We start from the raw sequence: 26444 nt of genomic DNA on the forward strand, positions 1-26444 counted from the left end.
CGCCGCCTGCCATCGCGGCCCCGACCGCCGTCCGCCTGGGAAGGGCCCACCTGGGGAGACCGGCGCTCCCCGACGGTAGCGGAGTCCTCTTTGTTACCGAGCCGCTCCTCCGGCGGAGCGGCTGCCGCGAAGACGCCGCGCTGCCCCCGGTGCGTCCGGGCCGCCGGGGTCCCGCCGGGCTGAGGCGGTGGCGGCTCCGGGGGCAGGGGCACCTGCGGGGGGACGCGGGAGGCACCTCTGAGGCTTCAGGACCGCGGTTGCGCTCTCGCTCCCGTCGGCAGCCCCGCTGGAGGTGGCGGAGCTCCACCGGGATTCGGCAGCAGCGTCTGGGCGGCCGCGGGCCCGGCGGGGTGTCCGGGGCAGCCGCAGCCCCGCGCCCCGAAGCGCCGGCGTGCCTCTGCACGCTCCCACCGGGAGGGAACGTAGCTGGATGTGAGTTACCGTAGCTTACGTACTGCTCAGCGGCTTTAAAGCTCGATAAATAGGTTTTTAACTCTGTAATGGAAAACCTCAAAAGGAAAACAATCTGTTCCTAAACGAAAGTAACCTTTTGTCTGGCAGCAGCAAAGCCCCAGGTCCCCAAGGCGGACGCGCCCCTCTGCTGGCTTTGCCACCGTGTTTCCTGTGGCTGTCCATCTTCTGGTGACTTGAGTTGCGGTTCTTTGAGGGCAGGGAATATCGGGCAGGCGGTGCAGTATGTCTCCCCCCGGGATGCTAGGAAGGAAAACGTGAGAAAAGTACGTATGTCCGTTACTTTCCTCTCAAGGAGTGTGCCTTCCAGCGGGCAGGCGGAAGTCCGTTTCCTTGCTTTCTGTCCCTGATGGCGCTCAACAGCTTGACCACTGAGGAAAGTGCTGGGGAAGCGCCCTGGGAGACCGGGCTTTCACACACACCTCACCGTGGTAACGCGTAAGGTTGTAATAAAATGCATCGTGTTTATGATACGCGATAGTCAAAGCTAACGGTCGTTAATTAAAAAAAAGCGGAAAGTTTCGCGGCATTTCATTCCCGCAGGTCCCCCTTTGCCCGGAAAGGGGCGGTGGCTCTGCCAGCGGCCGCCTCGCGCCGGGGGGCGGGCAGGGGGCGGGGCGCGGCGACCTGTCGCTCGGCTCCGCTCTGCTTCGCTCGGCCCGGCGCCGGGCGGCGCGGAGGAAGTGCGCGGCGGCGCTCGGATCGGATCGGAGCGGACCCGACCCGACCCGACCCGCCCGGCCCGGCCGTCAGCCCGCCCCGCCCCGCCGGGGCCGCGGTGAGTGGAGGCGGCGTCAAGGGGCGGCCGGTGGCGGGGGGCTGTGGAGGTGTCTGCGGGTCAGCGGCTTCGCGGCCGCGGAGAGGGCCCCGTCGGGCCAGCGGCCGGCCTGGTTGGTGGAGGACCCTGGGGCTCGGTTCCTGCTCCGCTTTGGGCTGGGCGCCTCTCTCGGCGGCGGCCGGGGCCTGTCGGTAGGAGCGGAGGCCCGGGCCGAGGCGGGCGCCGGTTACCGGCGGTGCGTGAGGAGAGAGGGGCAGCCGCGGTCCGGGAACGGCCTCGCGTTAGCCGGCGCCGCGCCGGTCTCCCGCCAGCGGTGCGCCGTCAGCTGGATCTCTGGAAACAGCTGCCTGAAAACACCTGGGAGATGCTGAGGAGTACAGTGGGATTTTAAGTACAAAATAATTTAAGATAATATGTAGTTTATTTACATTATTGTAACTGATAACACATTATTTTCCTCAGTTAAACTATAAACATGAAGAAATTAAAGCTTAAAGAACTGGAAAGCTGTCTTCAACAAGTCGATACTTTCGAAAGTCCAAAACTGCTCCTTGAACAGTATCCAACAAGACCTCATATTGCAGGTAGAGATTACCTACGACACTGCTGTCTCCTACTAGTTCTTCATCAGCACTTTAAAATGAAAAGTTTCTACTGCATTATCTCCTTTGAAGCCTTTACACTAAAAGTAGTTGAGAAATTGTATCCAGCTGGAATGTAATTAATTATTTCTTAATGATCTGCTAACTTCTTTTCATTAGAAGTATGCTGTTAATGTACAATCCAAAAATCAAGTAAATTGATTTAAACGATAGTGTTGTGATAGAAACATCTTAATCTGTAAATGAGAAATCTGAAATGGACTTATTTTCATGACACACAAAAACCAGTAAAAGCATATATACCGACACTCATCCATACCTTAACTATGATTTTTTCCAATATTTTACATCCTTCTATTGTTTTTCACCAAATTTAGAGGTATACTTTTCCCACAAACAATATTCAACACTCTATGTGTAGTCTTTCCACCAAAGATCTAGAGTTCTATAACTCGTCAAGATGGTTTTGACTTGTTTTCACATATAAATGAAAAAGAGAATTACAGGCAGTGAGAACATCAGCTTAATTTTGCATGACAAGAAACCTTTAGTTCAGAGTTTTCTGAAGGCAGAAGTAGCTTTCCTTGATTAATCAGATGCAGTATTTGGTATTATTGACCTGTGGATTTTTTTCCCCCCCTCAGCATGTATGCTTTATACAATTCACAATACTTTTGATGATATTGAAAACAAAACAATTGCAGATTTAGGATGTGGTTGTGGCATGCTCAGCATTGGAAGCGCAATGTTAGGAGCAGGGTAAGTATTTAATACTAAGTTCTGCTTCTGTTTTTTTCTGGCATAGAAGAGTAGAAAAATAGATTAAAACATAGCAATGCTGAACTAAATTAATTTTAGGTGTCTAATCTGGTGCATAATGAGGCTATTTACTATGCTTAGACAGTCAGTAACCATACAAATAGTGGAAGAGATGGACAGTTGCCATGAATTTGGAAGTCACAATGTTTGCTTTCCCCTGAAGCACCAAATGAACACATGAAGCTTCCTTCACAGACTTTACAAGGATATTTGAGAAAGGGCAACAGAGCTACTCACATTTTTATCAGCACTGAATTTGTAGCATATGCTTGTTACATTTCCTAGATAAAACAAGTTGTATACACAGATCCCTTTCAAAACTTTACTATAGAATTTAAACACCATTTTAATTTGCAGGAGGCTAATATGTGGCTTTTTTTTTTTTTTTAATAGATTGTGTGTGGGGTTTGACATAGATGCAGATGCACTGGAAATATTTAATAGCAATATTGAAGACTTTGAGCTCACGAACATCAACATGGTTCAGTGTGATGTCTGCTCTTTATCTGACAGCATGTTGGAGACTTTTGACACAGTTATTATGAACCCTCCGTTTGGTACCAAGCATAATAAAGGTTGGTAATTCCGAAAGTCAGTTAGAAATCATTAGGAATGAAATAGCAAGGGAAACACTTTTAATGAAACATCTCCCTTCTTTATTACAATTACTTATTGTAATTATCTAGAGTTTTGTTGATCTGGAATCAGTTTCCTAAGTACAGATTAACTTCAGCATTGTGACTGACAATCGCTGGGTTTGAAATAAACAATTCTAGCTATTTCATATCATTTTTCTCTTTTACTAAAAGCAATTGGGTAAGTTTTGGAAATACTTTCTGTATTTTAATGTATTCAGTACTGTTTCTCAAATAGCCATTACTCCAGAAAAATTGAAGTATTCAGCAGATCTGTAAATCCTCTAGTTTAAGCTTGCATTTAACAGTTCTAGTAATTTCATCATTCTTTTAGGAATGGATATGATTTTTCTGAAAACTGCTTTACAAATGGCGAAAACAGCTGTATATTCCCTTCACAAAACTTCAACACGGCAGGTAAGTCCTTCATTTTAGTAGGGCGAGCATTAACCATGCAATGAAATAGCTGGCATTTAATGATGTTGTCTATAGCTTCACTGATTTGTTCACACCTTTATAGGGTATGAAGCTTGTTTTGGATAAATACTAATCATGTCAAATAACTGTGATCTCACATACATCAAGATAAGTATGTGATCTAATGTTTCAGCTTGAAAAACAAAGCACAGGAGACTTCTTAAATAACTACAGGGGTGTAGATGTTTATAAGACAGTGTAGAAACAAGCTTTTAAATTTACCTGTATCTATTTAATATTGTAGCACATTCAAAAGAAAGCACATGAATGGGAAGTGAAGATGGAAGTCATAGCAGGTAAGATTAATTTGTTGTTAAAGGAAAAAAAAAAAAAACCCAAACATTTTGTTGGGGGCTAATATCTTTTAACACTACTAGTCAGTTTTAACAGCCAGAGGTAAATTTAAGTGTGATTTAACACTGAAAACGACACAGATCTTTTTTTAAGCAGCCTTTTGGGCGGGGGGGGGGGGGGGGGGGGTGTTTGGTTTTTTTATACCTTGCTACCTGGCTAGAATACAAGCAGGCACTTGATAAAGCTCGCAGGGATACGTATTCTGTGCAGAATTAGAATTGGATTTCTTCCTGGACTAGATTTTGCCTTCAAGCAGAAGTTACTTACCTTCCTGCTTCAAAAGGAGATTGTTGCTGAATAACAAAAGCAAAAGTGCAGGTCAGTTCTCACACAAAAAAGCATTCTGTCCTTAAAGCCACCTAAATATTTTTCTGACAGTTGTTCAGGTATCTTCCCGACTCTTAAATATCACCAGCTGGATGCTTTATATAGTCATACAACTTGAGACATGGAAGTTGCACAAGTGCTTGAAACACAACTGCATTTCAGCCATCCACTTACTGTCTGATGTGGTTGGCTTAAATGTTCAGTCATAATCTAGTCCAGAGGTCAAAACAGTTATCTAGTCAGGGGGCAACAGAGGTGGACAATAGAAGAAATAGAAGAATAGGGATGTAGGGTGCAAGTCAGTTGACTAATAATCATTCTAGTCTAACAAGTATTCTTTGTACTGTTCACAGAACTTAGATATGACCTACCAGCATCATACAAGTTCCATAAGAAGAAATCAGTAAGTATAAAACCTAACATAACTGAGAAAATGCTCTGTTTTGTACTAGGCAGATAAATAAATTCTACTTAAGAAAATTTAAGTTTTAGGGCCATATGTACTGGGTGAGGAATGCTCACAGCACTTGAGAGAAGTTCCTGATGGCATCAAGTGCCATTGCTGTTACTACATTTTGTAGTTGAACAGGGAAAAAAAATCATTGTAATGCAAGTCAAAGCTATACACAAAGATTAAAGCCAGCACTGCAACTAGATGTGAAAAAGCCAAGAGCAGTCTCCTTGACTCAACTTTCCATAGTTATTTGCCTGATCCTATCTGCGACTGGAACTTAAGACTAAATTAAGTAATGAAGGCCAGAGTAACTAGGATTTTACAGCTGTAGCATTATTTCAGTGGTTCTATGCTCTCTACTGCAAATAGCTACAGCCAGTGAAATCTCTCGTAGAACTGTCTTAGAGGGGGCAGGAGGAAGCTGTGCACTTCATCCCACAATAGAAGATCTAGTCAGGATACTAGCGTATGGAAGCTTAAGCCCACAGGCAAGTTCCTGGGTGCTGAATGCTGGCCTACAAGACATGTATCCTGTTACCATAAGGGAAGTAGAGAGAATCCTGGAGTAGACTGACCAAGATTTGAAGACTGTTAAGTATGTTGAGTAGCAAAGACTAGAAGTTTTATTCAGCTGTACCTATTCTCTTGGTGACTTGAACTTAAATAATGGAAGCCTGTCCTTCAGCTTTGCTACTTCACAGTTACAGCTTTATACTACATTAACATCCAGGCTTCAGTAGTAAGCAGTTTTAAGTTCTGAATTTATTGGCAGCTGCTATTTAACATAACCGCAAGATTACAAAGTCTGGAACCTTTTACATTTGAATGAAGTGCCAGAGAAGTTGAGAGGATCTGACAGTATAAACAAAACTATAAATATAAAAGAGTTTTGCAGGGTGGTATGTTAAGACTAAACATGCTGCTTAAAAAACAAAAAAAGCTGTAACCCAACAAAATGAAACTTTCATCTCATTGTAGGTTGACATTGAAGTGGATTTCATTAGATTTTCTGCCAAGAAACTCCTGAACTGAGGCATGTCTTTAAAAGCTATTGAAAATGGAACAATAAAAAAAAATTTTTTTTTTTTTAAATTGTAGTATTACTGATCTCCATCTCCATTTTCTGTTTTCAGTTGTTTTGGTGCAGGCTGTTCTTTTTCCATTTCCTCTAGTGGTCTCTTCTTGGGACTTGCTGGTTCTGCAAGATTGAATATGTAGTCATTTATGGTAAAGGAAAGCATTTCAGTATTACATGAAATCTTCTGAAAAAAACAAACCCTTCCTACCACGTAAATTCAAGGATGAGTCCTAGTTTATCCACAGCCAGTGCTATGCTAGAGGGTTTACTTATTACTGTGACTTAAAGCTTTTAGATGTTCTAAAATGGCAACTTAGAAGAGCTTCTTCCCTGTATAACTTCACAGTAGGAAGGCAGATAAGAAGATGAAGGAATACAATCTAACAGGAGTAGGTTTCACTGGGTTTTCTTTAAGCAGGTGCCACAACTAATGAACAGAAGCTTAGCTCTTCATCTTCTCCAAGCTAAATACCAATATGCAGAACTATGAAGTCTTCTCATATCCTCAAGGAAAAAGAAAAAAAAAAAAATCACCACTTGAGACTGGGTCTGTACAGTTGTGTAATGTTGCTGACAACCACCTTCTTTCAATGCAGAATGCTTTGAACAGGCCTGCAGTACAGTCTCAGCTATCTAGTAATTGTTTTAATAAGCTTTTTGGACAGTTCTGGAAGGAATCAAGCGCAAGACCTTTAAAGTTACTTTACTGATACTGACAAGAGGACAGAAATACTACAATGAGGGCCAAATCTGAAACACTTGTACGAAACATGAGTACTTCTCCAGAAAGTAGCTCCATGTACTAAAGCAGCTGTATCCAGTGCACAAAATAATATACCTGTTTTGGTATCATCTTCACCACCTTCTTCTTCATTCTCAAACTTTATTTTCTTGCCCTGAAACTGTACTTTTCCTTTGTGTGCACCTTGAGGTATCTTTCCCCCTCTTCCTTTTCCTTTAATTTTGCGTCCTGTGGGGAGATGTCAGGAACTTTGTATCATTTGTCTTTTAACTGGCAAACTCAAAAGAATGCTTTACAATTAGTCAGTGTTCAGTACATATTCGCTATTCACAGTTACTTTCACACAGTGCCACTTCTAGGACATTATAAATGCTTAAACCAATAAAAGGAGGACCTTTTGTTTTCTGTTTCAGCAGTTCTTGCTGATCTTCCAGTATTTTTTTCAGAGCTTCTTTCTCTGCATCTCCTTCTAGCACTTCCCACGTAACATCCTTGCTCCGAAGCTGTAAGTTTCCATTATTTGCTGCTTTGGCTTTTTCCAGAGCTTCTTTTGCAATATCCTTAAAGAGGATAATTCCCTTAAAAAGAAGAGCGGCATCTGCATTTGAATCTTATTGCGAAAACATTCAGCTAGAATGATGAACAATGTATGCTGTTAGGTACCTCAGTAAGTTCACTACTCTTGCATGATGTAAAATATGCCTAGACTGAAGCAAAACCCTCAGGTTGTCCTAACAAACATTCTCATTCTCAATTTTGACCTTATCAACTGAGAAGGCTGGAACCTTTTATCTGTTCTTTTGAAAGAATTTAAGGGGATAATTTAATTCTCTAGATATTCTGCAATTCCACAAGTCAAATAATTTCTTATTTGATTACATACGAGAACAAGCATTTAATCATTCAGTTTCAAAATCTAATACAGATATCTTAACTCCTTGTCTTAAGATTCTACTGACCTCCTTCGCACCTCTGACAAAGTGTATCCATTTGATTTCTCCGTGATCAGAAAATACATCATGGAGATCTTCTCTGCATGTTTGATCATCTAGATCACCAGAAAACTTCAAAAGACATCCTGTTTTTTCTTCCAGAGACTTCTAAATGAGATTAAAAAAACCCCACATTTTTGTTGAAGAGTCAAGCTTGAATATTAATTTTTTTCCCCTCAATCCTAAGACTATTAAAACATGATAGTGATAAATAAACAATTTAAGTCACCCCCCTTAGCACCATCAGTAATCCAAGCATTCTTGCTACATAGCTTATTTATGCTGATGCCCAAGTCTTGCATGGTGTCCCCCGCTCCTTTTTTTTTCTTCCCCCTTTTTAAAATTTTCTTTGTTTACTATGATACATCTTTGTGGAACTTAGGACTCCTTTCCCATAAGAGAGTTACACTCTTTAATTCTACAAAACAGTTTTCTGAAGGCTGACACCTCAGGTTGAAAATCTATGTAATACTGATTAAATCCTTACTGGATCCTTTAAATACCACAGAAAAATGATCATCTCAATGGTGCATTTAGGATCACTTCTGAACAGGTGAACATGCCTAATAATTTAAATTCAGGATATGATCCTTTAAACAAAATTAGTCTCTTGAAAATAAGATTAAATGCCATGACAAAACAAAGTCTTACTGTAGGTTAGTTGGAAAAGCTGAAGTGATTTTCCAGAAAGTGCTCTATATTATAGAATTTCAGACTCTGAATATCCCACGTTAGCTTTACAAAATGTAGCTGCAGGTGCATGTTTGTTATGTGTGGATTGAAAATCCATACAAAAGCAAGCATTGCATAGTTTTCAGATATAGAGATTTAAGAAACCCATACCATTTCAGCATCTGCTGCTTGTTTCTGTTTTTCTTCTTTTTCCCTGTAGAAAAGTTAAATTAGTTAAGAGTTGGTTCAAGTGTGGTCAGGTGAGCAAAACCAAGCACTTCAATTGATAATGACTTACTGTTTAGCTCTTGCTTTGGCTTCTACTTTGTTTTGTCTCCTTTCTTCATTCTTCTTTGTACAATACTCCTCCCTTCAACAGAATATAAGCTAAGTTAATACGACTTAAAGAATTCCATTATAATTACTTTTTAAGACAGCAGTAGCCAAGAAACAGTTGAGATGCTAGTGTTGTGGTTTAACCCCAGCCAGTAACTAAGCACCACGCAGCCGCTCACTCACTCCCCCCCATTCAGTGGGATGGGGGACAGAGTCAGGAAGAAAAAAAAAAAAAAAGTAAAACTTGCATGTTGAGATAAGAACAGTTTAATAAAACAGAAAGGAATAAACTAATAACAATAATAAAACAACAGTAATAATAAAAGGATTGGAATATACAAAACAAGTGATGCACAGTGCAATTGCTCACCACTCGCTGACTGATGCCCAGTTAGTCCCTGAGCAGTGATCCCCCCCCGGTTTATATACTGGGCATGACATCACATGGTATGGAATACCCCTTTGGCCAGTTTGGCTCAGCTGTCCGGGCTGTGTCCCCTCCCAACTTCTTGTGCCTCTCCAGCCCAGGCATGAGAAGCTGAAAAATCCTTGACTTAGTCTAAACACTACTTAGCAACAACTGAAAACATCAGTGTGTTATCAACATTCTTCTCATATTGAACCCAAAACATAACACTATACCAGCTACTAGAATGAAAATTAACTCTATCCCAGCTGAAACCAGGACAGCTAGCCTGCAAAAGGTACAGCTATCAATACCTGTACAACAGTGTAGAAACTTACACTTCTCAGTTCAAGCCAGGTTCTTGTCTAAATCCACCCTTGACCATTATTAGTTCATACATCAGTTAAGTGGACTTACTTGAAAAGTACTATCAGCTCTGTGTCTTTGTACTTCTGGTTTGGGATCTCTGTGAACTTCTTAGCAGATTCAACACTATCAAAAACTGCAAATATTGAGCCCTGTTAAATGGCGAGAGACATTCAGTGTTACGTAACTGAACAAAATGTTGTCCGGGGGGATCCCTGGCCCAGGTCTAACTGTTCATCGCAAGAGCTACCTTAAATGTTCTCTGCAATGTTCTCCTCATTTGAATGTTTTCAACTGGACCTTTATCCTCAAGCCATTCTTTGATATCGTCAAGAGTTGCATCTAGTGGAAAGCCTTTCTGCAAGACAGCAACAAGCTTCAATTATATGCAACAGACTGTCAGAAATGACACCCTATCTAGTATGAGTTAATTCAAGCTTTACTTAGATGGTTTTCAATCAAAGTCATGCAGAACAGCACAGTGCAAAGGAAGAAGTTTACTTACAACATACACAGATCTGTTTTTAATTGCAGCCTTATACTGGTCATTTAATTCAGGAAGGGGTTTGTTTGGAGATCTTCTGATTTTAGTTTTGTCTTCATTTATTTCCATTAGACCAGTCTTGGATTTTCTTAGTGCTTCTACAATAACACTAAAATCTTTTGAAAGGCGACTTAACCTATTGAGTAAGCAGACACAGGTTATTACAAATATACAGGCAAAGCTGAAGCCAGATGTTAAAACAGCAATAGAAGTTGTACATGCAGACCAGGGATATTTGGCTCCAAAAAGAGATAAGTAGCTGAAAGTTACCCTTCCATCCAGACTAGTTGTACTTTGTTTTACCTGTTGAATTTGATCATTACTTCTAAAGGCACCCAGCCATCATCTAGTTTGATCTGTTCCTTTAGGAACTTGTCTCTTGGTAGATTGTGATTGCCAAAATAGTACTGCAAAAAAGAAGGGGGAGGGAGGAGGAGAGAGAGATTTGTCTTTGAATGTTCAGTCTTAAAAGCTCATTTTCATCTGACAACTTACTGCAGTGGATCGAGACATACCAAAATTCAATAATCTGAACAATTAGAAATTCTGAAATTATTACTTCCTGCTTTAACGTGGTACTTTTCCAAAAGTTAGCTGCAACACATAAGCTGTAAAAAACCCAGTGCTTCATCCAGTGGGACTAATGAGGCAAAGGTAGACTGCAGTTTTGTTTGAGAGGCACGAAGCTTATTCTGTTAACATCATTATTCATCAACCTGATCAAGCTCTGCAGAGTCAAAAGTCAAATTAATCACCAAGGGATTCAGGTTTTCGTCCTCACTCTAAGGAAGGTATAAGCAAGAATATTGTATTTGCCACACTGAGAAATCATACACATAGACTAGAGTTTCTAGGTCTCATTCAAGAAAATACTCTAAGATAAAAAAATTGTTTTCATTTTAATTTACTATGTCCTCATTTTGATCATGTCTAGCATGGGAAGACAATTCAGTACAAGACAGACAAGTGAATCAGATTCTTTTGCTTGCTAGCTGTCATCTAACTAGGGTCAAATACTTGAAGCCATAGGATAAGCTGGAGTGTTTCCACCAATATCATTGTGCTTCAAAAAGTCAGTGCAAGTTTTAGAACAATACCTCTCCCTCTAGTATACCTCAGACTCACATTACCACAAGTCTAGCTTTGACAACTCCTTTTTCCTCAGTCTCGGGGGGGGGGGGGGGTGTTGGTTGGTTTTTAGGGGTTTTTGTTTTTTTAATAAATAATGACTACAGCTCCATATCCTAATGGGGATATACGTGCAGCTGTATTTTTGTCCTTCAGGAAAATGGTTTTGTTCTAGATGTCATTTTAAGTGATGTGCTTAGTTTTCCATTGTAGTGTAACCCTCCAAGCCTCTAGAGTGAGAAATAGTTAATGTAAAGCAGGCACACAAGTTTAGTTGTAATTTGTAGCAATAAATTACAAAGCAGTAAATCATAATAGGTTATGCAACACGCTAGTATTTTGACCAGCACAGATGCCCAAGTAGGAGGATTTTTTTCACAAAAAACCCCAAGTCATATAGAATTAAAATGCATCTTCCTATTTGTATAGATAGAATAACCCCAGTGAACATAGTAATAAATTGTTTAATGATACATTCACTTGCTCTAGCACCTAAAACGCAAGCAAGTTAAACCTTCTGTGTTTTAAAATGGTGATCTTACAGGCAACTCTAGACAAGTATAACTTCCAACTTATGACTACAATTATGAGTTATCTTGAAGTATTAAATACCTGTCATAGACCTGGGACAGACATTTTTTTTAAAGAGCTGAAGATTCAAGTCTAACTCCCTATGAAGTTAATTTCCCACTTGCCAAATCCCTACCAATGAATGTCTCCAAAACTACATCTCAGTCCAGATCCAAACTATAAACTGAACTTACCTCAATTTGCTGACAGATTTTGCTTTCCAAAATAGACATGTTTTCACCATCTCCATTTTCAGCCATTTTCACCAGCTGTGTTGAAGAGAATATAAAGCAAAGGCACTAAGCATTGCACAGTACTTTCTACAGACTTGTATTCATATAATGTTGCACTTCACTGCAGCCTCATCTAAACAAGATAACAGGCAAGTTCTTTAGCCATGTTTATGCTTGTGAGCCAACTTTAAACATGACTGCAGAACTCCAAAGGGAAACTATGAAACAAATGGAAAAAAGTATAATACCATGGTTGTTATTGCATTTGGCATTCTACATTCAAGGTAAGTAAAAAAATGCTGGCACTTTACAGCAGTATTTATTTACCTTTTTCTAGGCATAGATCCTCAGCTGGTACCTAACAGCAACAAACCTGAGAGACAACATTTGTTCTTTAAGTCAAATCCAACCTCTTGTCACTAGGCAAAACATCAGTAACAAAAATTGTTTAATATTCCTAAATAGGTATAATTAGAAACTTTTCTTAAGTTTCTGCATCCTAATTAATCTTTGAAAGTTCAAGGAACTTACTGGAGGAAGGAATGGAAGTATGTGCATTTACTAATACATCCTAAAGGTGTCTAGTTCTCTCCTTTACAAACTTGTCTTCACTGCAGTTCTGCCTGAATACTGAATTAAGCATCTTTGATAAAAGGCAAGATGTTTTAACTTGAAAGTAACTTCTTCCCTTAATTGGCATTAAGCGTATAATCCCAATACATCAGATACAGTCACAACATGCACTAGAAGGTTGGTAAGAAAGCAGCTACTGGCCAGAAAGTTAATTTGCATCAGAAAATGTCTATCTAGTTGCTCTTAAGATAAGGATAGAGTGTGAAGAGTAATCCTTGAGGAAAAAATGCAGCTTTATAAAGCTGTCGGAAATCGGGTTGAATTCAGTTTTGAACTACAAAGCACAGATTTCTTCTTTCTCCCTTTGGGCACTATCACACTTGTTAAATCCAGCTACAGAAGATGAAGCAGTTTCATGGCCCTCAGTTACCCCAGTTCACAGATCAGTGATCATTAAGACTACTGGTGAAGATGGGTTTGCACTCATGCCTTGCATGGTTTATTGGGAGATTTAAGCATACGCATTCTGCTCTTCTGCCACTCGCAAGACAGTAACATCTTTCAGAGCATCAAGATGACTGGCAACATAGAAGCAGGGAAAACTCCCCTGAGACTCCCTTGTCACAGGAAATTATGTTCTTCATCAGAACACCTGCCTGGCAGCCCCATCTTCTTATTTTAGTAGTTTAATTCACCAATCATTGTTCAGCCTACTGCAGTCCGCAGCATTCTGATTTCCTCCTCTTCCTGATCTGGAGGCTACGTTGCATCCTTTGACTTGCTTGTAGGTCTTTTTAATCTAGGCACTTACAGGCTTAAAATTTGCATCCCGGTCTCCACTACTGGACTTCTACCTGTACCTAACATTATAACAGTCTTTAAAGCATGATTTCAGCGAGTGTTAGTTGACAGCTATGCTCAGAGTGTGATTCATTTGTCTATAAAGCACTTTACAAAAATCCAGGCCATAGTACACAAACTAACAGTTGCAGTTACTTTAGAGGTGTCTCACATTAGCCACCCTGACCACAGGAAACTTAGTTAGTTCACCACCACATTCAGGTACTGGCACTATCTCAACACACCCCTATGATGTTGTCCCCAACACTTGACTTGTGAGAGAAACCAGCATTCTATTTTACATTATACCTAATTTGGTGTAATTTAATGGCAGTCTATGGAGTAGTTTCAGCTTTTTCCATTGGATCAACTAATTGACCACACTCCTTATGTGCTACTGTAACACCTGATCCAACAGAAAGTTAACCCCCACTGAAGAAAGGGAAGAACAGTTCCATTTGGTAAATTATCACTAACTTGATTCTGCTTGTAGAAAACACTAGTGATGGAGCTGTTAGGGCAGGGAGCACAAGAGGAGAAAAAAAAAAAAATCAGAAAAACCTTTCTGTGGCAGCAAGCAGTTGTAGTGGGTTAGATTTGACATCGAACTATATTCTCAGGGTCAAAAAAAAAAGTACTGAATGGCAGCTATGTGAATCTTCACATTCTCAAACCTTAATTTGGTGATTTAACTCACATTGCAAAGTCTCTTCTCCAGGTGTGGCAGATTTTTTTAAGCACTAGGCAACATATTTAAGTGAACCATTTTCTTATGGGTGCTTTTCACAGTACAGCTCAGTGTTTAAGACATACTAATTTACTAAAAGACGTGAAAAGTTTTGCTCTCTTGCATATTCTGAGGAAAAATATTAATTTGGATTTTAGTCATGTATCCCGTTTTAAGAAAAACACATTAACAATATGTTCTGGAACTCTAGAACAGAGACAATCTGCTGGTGCACACTGAAATACAGATTGAGCTGGATAAAGGAATCTTCCCTCACCACCTTCCATTTGGTCAGCCGATCTCAAGTACACTCTTAAGAGTGAGTGGAGTGGAGACAGCTGCTTTGTACTCTTCTGTTGTGTGAAATACAGACCAACCTCCAAGTAGGCTGTATCTTCTTGCTCCTTTGGTGGTCTTTGCTGTTCTACCTGTCTTACTGAATGGTGCATGGATTTCTTGGAGCAAGTTTTCCCTTAATACAAGTTGTTGTTAAAATAAAACCTGGCACCTTTTGGCTGCATGCTGCCAAATCACCAGCAATTACCCAGTTAATGAGGTGAGGATTACACAGAGGCAACCTGAGATAGTATAGTTACAAGAGAATCCCTTCATAAAGCTGTTGACTTTGCTTTGGTTTTCCCATTCAGAGAGAACCCCCCTCCATCTGTCCAGGGTAGCTCGGCTCTTCTAGCCCTGCCAAAAACCACACCAGTCTGAAATATGCAGGATAGCCTTCTTTTTACTGCTGGATACCCAAGAAGCCATTAAGAAATGCCAAGGTAATAGTGCTGTGAAGCATAATGGCAGAACATACACTTTCGTCTTCACCTAGCTTCCACCACCTAAACTCTTTCAGCCTTGTTACATCCTTGAATACCCTTTCTTGCACTTCCCCAGCTCTCACAATGCACTGCTCTCCCAGTTTGCCTGCCTCTGGGTACCAAAATACCCAGAACCAGCAACTCACTTTCCACATAATAAGGCTCAGCTCCACTGCTAAGAAGAGATGAAGAACAAAGTCCATTTCCTTAGCAGTATTTTCAAGGTAAAAACCAAACTGTACAGAAGTGTAAAACAACACAAGACCTGGGCCAAGTCCTTCAGATTAAGTCTTACACCTGGAAAAGTTTTTCTAAAAAGCACCTGTTCAGCTGCAAGTAACAATAAACTGAAGGCAAGACTAAGACTCAGGCTTGCTATATGTGGAATTCAGTTCAGACACTGATCGAGCTCTAACCTACTTAGAATAAAAGCAGAAGCAGCCTTCGAATTTAAAAGAAACTCTAGTCTTGCTGCACATGCTCACTTCAGATTCTTTAGCTCAGTCATTTGGCACAAGCTAGTCTTCTGGATCCAACTTCCAGATCAATGGCTTTCAGTTGCTGTGCAGCAATGAGGACTGATAAAAAGCTAGCTCCCCTGAAGAACAATCACAGTCTGAACAGCATGCAAAACCCTACATAAGATTTTATTGTAAGTGCTTTCTTAGTAGACCACACTGGCTTGTTCCTTCTGTGTGCCAACAGTCTGTATCAGTACCACTCAAAACGAAAACAAGTTAAAATAATGCAAGCAGGCATGAGATTTAAATTACAAACGGAAAATAACAGTTGAGCTCTTTAACTAGGACAATTTGATCCCACGCTATATTAGCCAGATCATCCCAAAAGAACTCTCAAGTGGATTTTCATCTTACCAGTCATTTACTGTCAAGGTCTGGACAAAGCTGAGTTGCAGGCTAACTGCTTTTACCATTACTGTACTAGAGCGAAAGGCTTTATTTAAAAAAAAAAAAAAGTTTCCCCAATAGAGTTACATGGAAGGGTTATTCACGCAATGTGTTGTTCAGGAACCCGTATGTAAGGTCTGAGCCTTCCAACCGGGTTCTTACATCAAAATACAGCTTTTTATTCAAGGTAAGGATTAACTGCCACCATTCCTCACAGACAATACTTTCGCAGTTGGTCTTTCAGTAGAATCAGTGCAATATAAGGAAGGAAGTTCCTATAAGAAGAATTTAAAGGATAGAAATGTCGGCTCCTCAGCCTTGCACCTACGCTAGGAAACCACCAGTTTGTTCCAAGACGCTTTTGTACTACCGTAGCGACAACGCAGCCCTCTTCAGACAACCTCAAGCCCCGTGGCCGAGGCTCCCGCCCTGCGGACACCTCAGCCTGCCCGGCGCTCGGGGCTGCTCCCCCCGGGCCGGGGCCGGGCTGGGGCCCCTCGCCCGCCGCAGGGGCAGGAGGAGGCGGGAGCGGCGGCGCACGTGGCTGGAGCGGCGCCGGCCGCCTCGCTCCCCGAGCGGCACCGGCCGCACGGGACGCGCCGCGCAGCCCTCAACATCCAGGGGCGTACCGCACGTGCCCAAGCACCGCCGGACGCGCTTCCGGGAAGTAACCACCGCGGCAGCTCGCCCTGCCTCCGCCGGCCACGGCTGGGCCCCGCACCGCGCTTCTGCCCGAGCCGGGGGAAAAGCAGCAGCACTCGCTCCCCCGCTCCGGGGGCTCCTCCCTCCTTCCCGGCCCGGCGCCGCTCCCCCGCTGGGCCCCGCCACCCGCCCTGGAGCCGGCCCTGCCCCGGCACGGCCCGCCGCTCCTCAGAGGGACGGGACCGGACCGGGCCGGGCCGGGCCTGACCTGGTGGAGCGCACCGCGCCCGAGCAGCGCCATCCCCCCTGTGCAGCCGCCCGGCGCGGGGGCGCGAGGCCGCCCCGAGCACAAACCTGCCGCAGCTCCGGGAGCCAGCCCGCCCGCACGCGGCCCCGCTCCGCCGCTTTAAAGGCCGCAGTCGGCGCCGCGCGGCCCAGCAACCCCCGCCCCGCCCCTCACGTGGGCGCCGCTTCCGGGGCGGAGCGGGGCGTGCGGCAACCGCGAGCGGGGCTCCCTCCGCGCCGCCGCCGCCGGGGAGCGGGCTGGCGCTCGTGAGTCGCACCGGGGAACGCCCCGGCAGCGGTGGGAGGGGCTGGCGCGGCGGCGCGCGCCGACAGGCCCCGGCCTCCGCCAGGGACAGCGGTCCGGCCGCACGGAGCTGCGGCGGGCGTGCTGCGGCGCGGTCAGCAGCGGAAGTAGCTTAAAAGCTTCTATTTGTACAGCGACGGTGTATTTACATTTATTGACTATTACAGACGTTCACAGAAGTACTGTAGACGTGTTGTAGACATCTGCAGCGCTACGGACGCGGGGATCACACAAGTAAAACTTCTAATAGCGGGCACTGACTTAACAAGTCCTTCGCCACTTCTCTAGTTTACAAGTGAAACAGCAAAACGTCTGCCATAACACAGGCCCGACAGCACAATACCTTAGTGCTCACATTCAAATACTACTACTAAAACCGTACCACACGGATGGCTGAAAGATCCCCTGCTCTGAGCTTTCCACCTCCCACAGGATGCGCAAGCACGGACCAGAAGCCGGAATCCCTATTCCTCTCGCTGAATCCACGTTCCTGCCTGTGCTCAAGACCCGATTGCTACACACTTACTGGGGATGTGCTACGGACATGAGCTAATTTAAAAGGCATTGTACGTTATTGTAAAAAATAGCACCAGTTAAAATTTAACCGTGAGTCTGAACTTCTACACCCCATTTATTCTAAATGCCTCTAAAAATTCAAAAACCTCTAAAAAATTAGGACTTCATCTGAAGCCCTAGGCAGTAATCCCACTGACTTCGTTTTTGCCAGATGAGCACGTACTCTCCTAGCATGTGAGAACTAAAGGCTTTTTTTCACTTGGCAGTTACGCTGAGGCAGAGGAGCAGCGTACTGCTCACCCGCAGGGTGCCCAGAGGGAGAAAGTGGACTCCGGCTTCCAGTGCCTGTGCTCCAGCCCTGAACAGGGCTGTCGTTCACCATGATTAAGCACCTAGTTTAGAAGCAGCAGACAGGTGGACGCTGCGAGGTTTTGTGAGTCCTCGCCTTGTTCTTACATCCTTTCACTGACTTACGACTGTCAGTGACAGGATACCTAACAGAATGAACCGTAGCGCCAGCCACAAGCAGTCGTTCTATGCTGCTGTTTTTGACAAACATGAAGTTCACAGGTACATATTTTGCACTGAAAAATTACATACACACGTTGAGTTCCCTGCAGTTCCGTTCAATACAAAGACCACCTTCATGCTCTTGTGATGTTGTCCTTTTAAATCTCCACCCGCCTTTGAACAATTCTCAGCTGTGGAGATTTCCAGGAGAAACAAATTCACTTCAGTTCTTTTGCCCACCTGCCTGGCCCACGCATTTCAAACAGCGTCAGAGTTCAATTCCCCACACCTCTTTACAGTTTAGAGTCTTTAAACAAATTACATTGGATCCTTAAATAGCTCTCAGCGGGATGGATAATGAAGCAAAACACTGAACCCACGCACATATGAGCTTCTGACGTAGTAAGGTGACACACAAAGACATCAAAATGAGAACTATATATACACCACAGAACTTCACATCAAAGCTCAGAGTTGAGTGCCGCCTGCTACCGGCAGTCAAATGCAAGTGAGAAATAGCATAAAAATGTGAAAGAACAAAAAAATGTTGAAAATGCTTATGATCAAGAAAAAGAAATATTATAAACTCAGGACTTACCTGCTTAGAAAGCTCGTTTGATCAGATCTGATAAATCCAATAAAACCAAAATTTCATTGTAGGTGTCGGTGCTGGTGTAGGAAGTTCCCGCCACACCCTACGGCAGCCCTGTGTTGTCCCTGCCTTTCATACCCATGCCTAACAGCTGTTTCTGTGGTGATTTTATAAGCCAGACTGGGGAACCGATCTGGGCTAAAAGAGCCTCTCAGCTCCCCAAGGCACTTCTTTATTTGGATCACCGCTATCAGACCACGCGGCCCCACAGCAGCTGAAGCAGGACTGGGTGAGGGGCAGCAAAGGCAGGAGCAGGAATGCTCCTCATAGCCACCTCCTCGGCACTGGGAAGGCTTTGCCATCTTGTACTTTCCACACAACTCGTGCTTCCTTTCAGTCTCTCTCTCGCCCCTCTACCCTGCTACCAATTTTCATAAAACCTGAAAAAAAAAGTGTATTTTTAAGGCCTATACCTCCCTGTAGAACATGGCTGAACCCAGACAAGCGAGTCCAGCATTAGAAGGGAGCTTACACACGCAGAGAAAGACAACACAGTTGCACCTTGCTCCCTCAGGGAACCAGGCTAATCACAAGCCCCACATTACACTATCTATACTAGCTATGAGGAGAAAACAAATCCTAAGAAGTCACTGCCATAATGATTCAATCAAATGCATTTGTATTACTACCTACGTGGCAGGATGCAGGACAAGGACCGGTGAGAAGGCTGGGCATGGCAGGGTCAAAACACCAGCTATTTAAATACTACATATGGATTCCACTTTTCTGACGGCGCTGGCACTGCCATGCTGCGCTGGGAGCCTGCTGCAGGAGTCTCCCAGTGAAGAGGTGACAAAATGATGACCTTCCTGCCCATCTCAGGTTGCTTTCTAGACAGAATTTGAAGATCTCGTATTACATTTTGAGAGAAATAATAACTAAATGCAGTGGACTACTCTGCATTCAATTTCTCCATGCATAACATATTTTGACAAGTTTCTTCAGTTGTCACCTTTGCTAAAGTCACAGTTTAGCACTTTTAGAAAAGACCGAATGGTATTAAACAAAATAGAGAAGCTTGTATCTCGGGTGGATGTTAGCAACTTTCCAGTCTCTCTCATTTCCTCCTGCCATTCCACAAAGACACATATCTTAAATTTGATTTAAAAAAAATAGTTACAATGGTAAGGCTTTTCTCTGGGGAAAAAAAAAAATCACCAATACCTGTGCATCAGCCAAAGAGCCCATTGCAAAGCCATGCAGTGTCTTTTTTTATTTCCCACTGGCCCTGCCAGCGTGAGCACGGCAAAGTGAGCACTTTTCTCAAACTTCCTTGTACTGCAGAGCACTGTTCCCCTTCTGGAAAACTAGTACACGCTTTCAGCTTGTGCTCTGGGGCTACTGCATGACATTTCTTCCCTTATTCCCAGCCTGTGCTCTTCTCCGCTCTGGCATGTGAAGATAGAATTACAGGCATACTATAACTGCCATGATTTCTGGATGGGATAACCTAGTTATCCAAGTGATATTGCTCTATATGTACCACACACTTAGCTTGTGGCAATGAACCATTTCTGTAGCTACCTTTGGAGTATCAAAGATTTCATCTTAAGCCCAGTAGACCACAGAAATGCAGAAGATTTTGTTTGGCTTTACTCACCTTAGCACCCAGTGATGAATGAACAAATCTGTTTTTCACAGTAGCTCCTATATAGCTGCACAAAGTATCGTAAGAGAGTAATTTGAAAACTTTCATGACAAAGAATGATTGGACTGAAAAATATATGGAAATCTTGTTACCACATTTATATTGCTGAATTGTTTAAAATAAAGACAAATTATACCTAGTTTTTAATGATGTGCACTAAGAGATTGTATTAGACATTTCATTCATGAGGTAATCAGTACTATTACAAATACTGCACCTGCTGTTTTCTGTAACAGCAATACGAAAATTAAATGTTTACACGTTATACACACAGACACAGCCATGTGACCGCATAGCGCTGGGAAGATTACCTACTGCTTCCCATTTATTCAGTTCAGGGTTGTATTTCTCAATACTCTGCAGATACGTTCCTTTTGAATAGGAATATCCTCCTGTTACATAGATGCATCCATTCATCACCACCGCGCCACACTCCATCCTTCTCTCCATCATGTGAGCCATCTGCTTCCACTCGTTTTGCTCTGGGTCATAGCAGTCCGTGATCGTGGTCTGTCCACCCACAAAATAGATCTTGTTTTGTAATGTAATTGAACACAATCCGTATTCTTCAGGAAGAAAGGAATATAGTTCAACTCAGCACGGTAATGTTAACTTAAACTGCAACTACATGACAAACACTGGGCACCACTGAAGGCGGCTGAGTTTCTTCACTGAGCTTAGGAGACACCTCAGGATTTTCTGCTACAGTCGGTAAAAGCAAGCTGAAGGCATTACAGAAGATACAGACACAAACACCAGTACTTAGTGAGAACTGATTTAAAAGCTTACTGTTACCAAATGTAGAACATAGAGAAAACCCTTTTAAAATGAATATAAATTATTTTTGCCAAATGTCTATGAACAGATAGATTTTATAGAAAGTTAGTTTACTATATTATTTAATAGAATGCAGCCATTCCTTAGTTCAGTATTTATATAGTGATTTCTACAGAGCAGATGCTTGAAGAGGGTCTTCCCTTCCCCTCTCAGAGTCTGGAAATGGGAGATGATCCCACTCTGGCCCTTGCTGCCCTACAGGCATTGCTCTTTTTATTAGGAACATGCCAGAAACTCTGAAGTGGGCTTAAAGACTCCCAGATACAAGTAATCAAATCAAGCTCTATGCTCGTTACAGAAATTATTGTTTACCTGGATGCGGACTTGTGGTGACTATACTCCACTCATTGCTACCTGAGTGGTATCTCTGGATTTTATCATAGGTGCAGCTTCCCCTGTACCCATAGTGACCTCCGGTTACGTAGATGACTTCATGCAGGACACAGGCGGTGGCATTTCCAACACCTGCACAGTGTGAAAGTCACAACACAACTTCAGACTGCACACAACAACCACGGTCACTTCCACCCATAATCCCATTTCAAATGACTTGTTAATTAATATTTTAGGGTGAAATTATGCTTGCAAGTATTTAACTGAATGTGAAATGAAATAAACTTGTCAAGACACCTTATTTTATCAGTGTAAGTCAAGAGCAATTAAATAAAACTGCAGTAACCGATACATATTGCATATAATACAGACACAATATTTCACAGACCTTTTATGCAGTAATTAAAGACACACTGTCACATTGGTTTTGGAATAGGGAATTACTTCCAATATTTCACTAAGTTAAAAAGATTTTTAAAAGTCACTCATATGGCAAGGGCAATGGGAGCCGAGATCACTCAGTGTCTCAGGGTATCTTTTCCAATACTTTCAGTCTTTCTCATGGTATTATTAATTATGCTATTGTATAAACAAGGACACAAACAGAATGGAGCCATGTTAACTCTGTCTCTAAGAGAACAAAACAAAACAAGGGATCTGGCAAGACAAAACAGACCAAAACTAGGAAACTAGTGTGGTTTTTTTAAGTATCTAAGGGGTTTCACCCAGAAAATGGGACAAAAAACTGCACAGAATGTATAACTGCTCACAGTATTAGCATAGCATTTCTATTTCTAAAGGAAATAAGAAGAGAACAATAGCAATGTTTGTAGAAAATATACGAGCAATGAAGAAAGTTGTAGGAGCATAGTAAGCGTTTTTTCCTGTTAGATACCTCCAAATACTCTCATGTATGTAGAAAAATACTATGTTGCATCAACTTACAGTAAAATTTTATAATTAATTGTAAATAATTGCATTAATTTATAAAATTGTATGATAAAATGTATAATGGTTTATAAATTTTGTAACAAAATAATACCCTTTAGTTAGACTGTGATCCAAATTCATACATTTTTAATAGATTGCTATTTTGGCTGCTAGAAACAGGTATTAGTGCTTTTCATTATCCTCACACTAAAGATTAAACTAAGGATCCTGAACAGATCATACACTGAAATATGAGGAAACTCCATGCAACAAGTTTTAAATGAAGACGACACCTCTATCAATGATCGCACAGAGGGTCTTAGTAATCTGGTCTTATATTAAAACAATGCAATCCCTTTATTGGAGCTTGCTCTTTGACCATTTACTGAACAGACTCTAATCCCAGGCAGTTTTCTGATTTCTTTCTAATTAGAACAGAAATTTTACTCGTGAAGGAAGGCAAAATTAAACTGAGACTACCACATGCTTTTCCACTGTAGTGTTCTGTGGCACAGCCCAGCATAGCGTTTGGATGTTCGCAGTCATTTGGCTAGTACAGACCTGAACCAAAGGCCACCAACATTAACAGGAGATTCCTGTGGACTTCACCAGAACTTGGATCAAACCCTAAACATGTCCACGGCACTTAAAAGTGCCAAATGCAAAAGTATCGACATTTGGAGCAGACGCCATACAAAAGCTTACCTACCTTTGATCATGTTTGCAATAGGAAGCCATTTCTTTTTCAAAGGATCATAGAACTCAGCTTCTTGCACTGGAGCTCCCTTTCGGTAACCACCCAACGCATAGATGCAGCCACTCAAGGAAACCGCGCAGTGGTAATACCTTGCGTCAAGCATGGGGCAGCCTTCTGTCCATTCATCTCTCTCACTGTTATATATCCACACAGTGTCAAGGGCTTCAATGCTCTCCGTTCTGTAACCTCCTGTCACATATATGTCTGGTCCCAAGCTAGTGACCCCGTAGCTCTCTCTGGTGTGATCCGGCATCTCTGTTCCCTGGACCCACGCGTTGGTTAAAGGATCCCAAACATGCACTTCCGATAAGGGATGCCAGTAATATCCTCCGATCACATACATGGCTGCTGTGGGTCTTCTGGAAAGGCCTTTGGGATTGAGGTTCAGGGCATTGTATATGAGTGACCTTATTTTATTGTCATTAAGTCGGCATTTTTTCTGTAGGCTTAAAGCTGACCTCAAATACATGTTATCTAAGTCTACTTTAATGCAGCTCAGCAGTTCATAGACGTCTTCAATTCTTTCTTCCACATTGTGTGTGACCCACTTAATGACAGCTTCAATGGCTGCCTCTTCTTTCCAAACATTGAGATTCTCTCTGGAGAGAATATAAGAGAGCTTCTCCTTGCCAATGTCCAGAAACTCCTCCTGCTTCCACACTTCTTCAAACCGCCACAACAATATCCTCCTGGACTCTTTCTCTAGCTCTGAGCAATCGTGATATTCGGCAAAGGAGTGCATCCCTATGCAGTTGTCAGTATCCAAGTGCCTCACCAGAAACTGCTCGCAGGCTTTCTTTACCGACACGAACTGGAGGAGGTCTGCAGCCTGGAGTAGGCTTTGGACGTTTCTCTTTGTTATCTGGATCTGTGATGTGTACGCATAATTCACGAGGGCTTCCAGTACGGCGTGGCTGAGCCCGGGAAGGCTGATCTGGCTTTTAGATTTCTCCTTCATATCGGCTGTGAACATGGCTTTAAAATAATTGCTGCAAGCCGCCAAGGCGGCCCTGTGGCAATGGAAGAAGACCCCCGAGGCGCTCTGCAGGGTGATGTCGGTGAACAGCCCGTCCAGGTAAAACGCCCGGAACGCCTCCAGGAAGCCGACGGGGTGAGAGGAGTCCCTGTAGAGGTACGCGTAGTCCTCCTGCCCGGCCACGGCCATCGCCGCCGCCCGCGCTCACAAGCGGGCGGCCGGGACGCGCCGCGCTCGCCGCTGCTTTGTCCGCGGGCCGGAGCGCCGCTCCGCCGAGCCCCGCCGCCCGCCGGCGACGGGCCCGCCCCGCGCGGAGCTTACGCCCGGGAGGAGCGCGGCCGCGGCGAGGGGCGCTCCCAGGCCCGCGGCGGCCCCGCGACCATCTACGGAAGAGCCGCTGCCGGCGGGAGGCGGCGGGGCCGGAGCGGCGACTCCTATTTCGGTGCCCCGGCCGCCCGCCCACCCTGCCCGCCCCCGCGGACCCCTCCGCGAGGCCAGCCCGGCCCCCGCCCGCCGGCTCGCCCCGGGGGAACGCCGGCCGAACCGCTGCTGCCGCCCTGGGGCTGCCCGCCCCCGGGGGCGGGGGGGTCAGAAGGCGGACTGCGGGGATGGCAAAAGGCCCGGTCGTCTGCGGGACGAACGCAGGCGCCCGGGGAGCGTCACCAGCTCGGTGGCCGTCAGCCGCACGACAAAGCAAGGGGCCTTTGACTGCCGCCGCCCGCCACCTGAGGCGCTCGGGGGAGCGGTGCGGGGAAGGGCAGCAAGCTCCAGGGGCTCCCCACGGCGGGAGGGCAGGATTCGAGAGGGAGCAGCCCGAGCTCTCCTCAGACGCCTGAAGCCGGCAGGGTGCAAATGCTGACGGACAGACTCCAACTGCAAGCACATCATTCAGGAAGAAGTTTACGTTGGCTTTTGCCGCTTCTGAAAACGTGGTTCGCAATTTAAGAAGTCTTTTTCTTCTCTGCCAGCAAACCATCTTCTGCAATAGCGACTTTTGAAAGAAGTAGTTGAAGCACAGCGTCCTCTGGGTTTAAGCAGCTGAGCTCCCCCCTTCGCCTGCAGCAGGGTTTGGATCCTGTGGATCCAGCAGCCAGGCTCCCCCCGCCCTGCCAGAGCTCTCCTGGATTGAAAGGGCTGGCAGCGGTTTCTCCTAGCAAAAGGAGGTGGGTATTTGTTATGATTAACTAAGTGCCAGCAATACCCAAAAGGAGGAATTAAGGAGAGCTTCAGCTCTGCACAGATTAAAAAGCATCATTTGTTTCTTTCAATTACTGGTAGTACTTCCCCCATGATGCCCACCAGATACATGGACTAAAGAAGGAATCTGAACTGCAAAGTATGTATGGACACCCCCCCCCATCCTTCCTCACACGCTAACTGTGCAACAGGACTCAAACTTGCCCTTCGCCTTTACGTAGAAGCACAAGACGTAAATAAGCCGTTCCAAACAAAAAACAACAAACCCTTCACACATCTTTGCCTTCAGTTTTTCAACCGCTCTTGATGCATTGTTAGCCCAGGAAATCAGAGTTTTGTGGCGCAACCCAGGAATTAGCAGTAGCCTTGCTGTCTCGGACCCGGGCCTGTCCCTCAGCTACATTACTCACTCCATTTCTTTCTCTGGGGCATTCCCTTGTCCAGCCCTGAGCCTGTTTATACATCCCCATGCCAACAGATTTGTTTTGCTGTGGTTTTGCATTTTCCATTTCATCAGCTTCCTATGGACAAGCAGGAACTTCTCCCAGGACTTGGCCAACCTACTAGCACATAATACTACGGCTAAGTACTCTTCATAGTAGCTGGTGTTACCATACAGAAGATTTCCCATATGCATATATGCCTTCCATTATGCATCTCTTTTCGTAACATCTTTACCTAAGTCATCTCCCTCCCAGAGAGCATGTTGATTTAAACAGCCAGCAAGTCTGGAGGTCAGCAACACTTCATACTGAACCTGCATCCCTTCAAGGAGCTTCTCGCTTTCTCTTTTGGATGGTTTACCAGCTTAAACTACCTTTACCCTTTGGAGATACTCATCGCCCCTCCCTTATACCCAAACATGGAAAAATTTGGTAATTGTGATGCTCCAGAAAAGTTCTCTCCTCTCTTTTATTAAGAGGAAAAAAACCCCAAACAAACCCAAGACCTCACATTAATAGCTTAATGGCCTACCTACTGGAATTGAAAAAATTCTTCTGTCT

General features: G+C 43.8%; 3 protein-coding genes across 8 annotated transcripts; 1 reads left to right on the forward strand and 2 right to left on the reverse strand.

The window, feature by feature from the left end:
* Positions 1 to 25: 25 nt before the first annotated feature.
* Positions 26 to 6009, forward strand: METTL5 (methyltransferase 5, N6-adenosine). Of its 5 annotated transcripts, none has more exons than XM_052792934.1 (8): positions 26 to 149; positions 1712 to 1833; positions 2496 to 2610; positions 3064 to 3245; positions 3640 to 3722; positions 4027 to 4078; positions 4817 to 4866; positions 5896 to 6009. In XM_052792934.1, exons 2-8 carry the CDS (start codon positions 1725 to 1727, stop codon positions 5947 to 5949), a joined length of 645 nt encoding a protein of 214 aa, XP_052648894.1. In that variant the 5' UTR covers positions 26 to 149; positions 1712 to 1724; the 3' UTR covers positions 5950 to 6009. The 5 variants fall into 5 exon arrangements, with proteins under 5 accessions (XP_052648894.1, XP_052648895.1, XP_052648893.1 ...); XM_052792935.1 differs by lacking the exon at positions 26 to 149 and adding an exon at positions 208 to 432; XM_052792933.1 differs by lacking the exon at positions 26 to 149 and adding an exon at positions 1145 to 1249.
* SSB (small RNA binding exonuclease protection factor La) lies at positions 5662 to 16971 on the reverse strand. 2 transcript variants are annotated; one of them, XM_052792925.1, is made up of 12 exons: positions 16850 to 16971; positions 11946 to 12020; positions 10357 to 10460; positions 10015 to 10189; positions 9760 to 9867; positions 9561 to 9661; positions 8700 to 8771; positions 8573 to 8615; positions 7697 to 7837; positions 7132 to 7315; positions 6834 to 6965; positions 5662 to 6115 (listed from the first exon to the last, which is right to left on the reverse strand). In XM_052792925.1, the coding sequence occupies exons 2-12, from the start codon at positions 12009 to 12011 to the stop codon at positions 6018 to 6020; spliced, it is 1224 nt and encodes a 407-aa protein (XP_052648885.1). In that variant the 5' UTR covers positions 12012 to 12020; positions 16850 to 16971; the 3' UTR covers positions 5662 to 6017. The 2 variants fall into 2 exon arrangements, with proteins under 2 accessions (XP_052648885.1, XP_052648886.1); XM_052792926.1 differs by lacking the exon at positions 16850 to 16971 and adding an exon at positions 12312 to 12330.
* Positions 16972 to 20487: 3516 nt separating this feature from the next.
* On the reverse strand, positions 20488 to 24541 carry KLHL23 (kelch like family member 23). The gene is made up of 3 exons (XM_052792922.1): positions 23220 to 24541; positions 21560 to 21712; positions 20488 to 20976 (listed from the first exon to the last, which is right to left on the reverse strand). The coding sequence occupies exons 1-3, from the start codon at positions 24430 to 24432 to the stop codon at positions 20666 to 20668; spliced, it is 1677 nt and encodes a 558-aa protein (XP_052648882.1). The 5' UTR covers positions 24433 to 24541; the 3' UTR covers positions 20488 to 20665.
* Positions 24542 to 26444: the final 1903 nt, after the last annotated feature.

Source organism: Harpia harpyja, chromosome 7 (assembly GCF_026419915.1).
Source record: "Harpia harpyja isolate bHarHar1 chromosome 7, bHarHar1 primary haplotype, whole genome shotgun sequence".
In the NCBI taxonomy this organism is placed as follows: Eukaryota; Metazoa; Chordata; class Aves; order Accipitriformes; family Accipitridae; genus Harpia; species Harpia harpyja.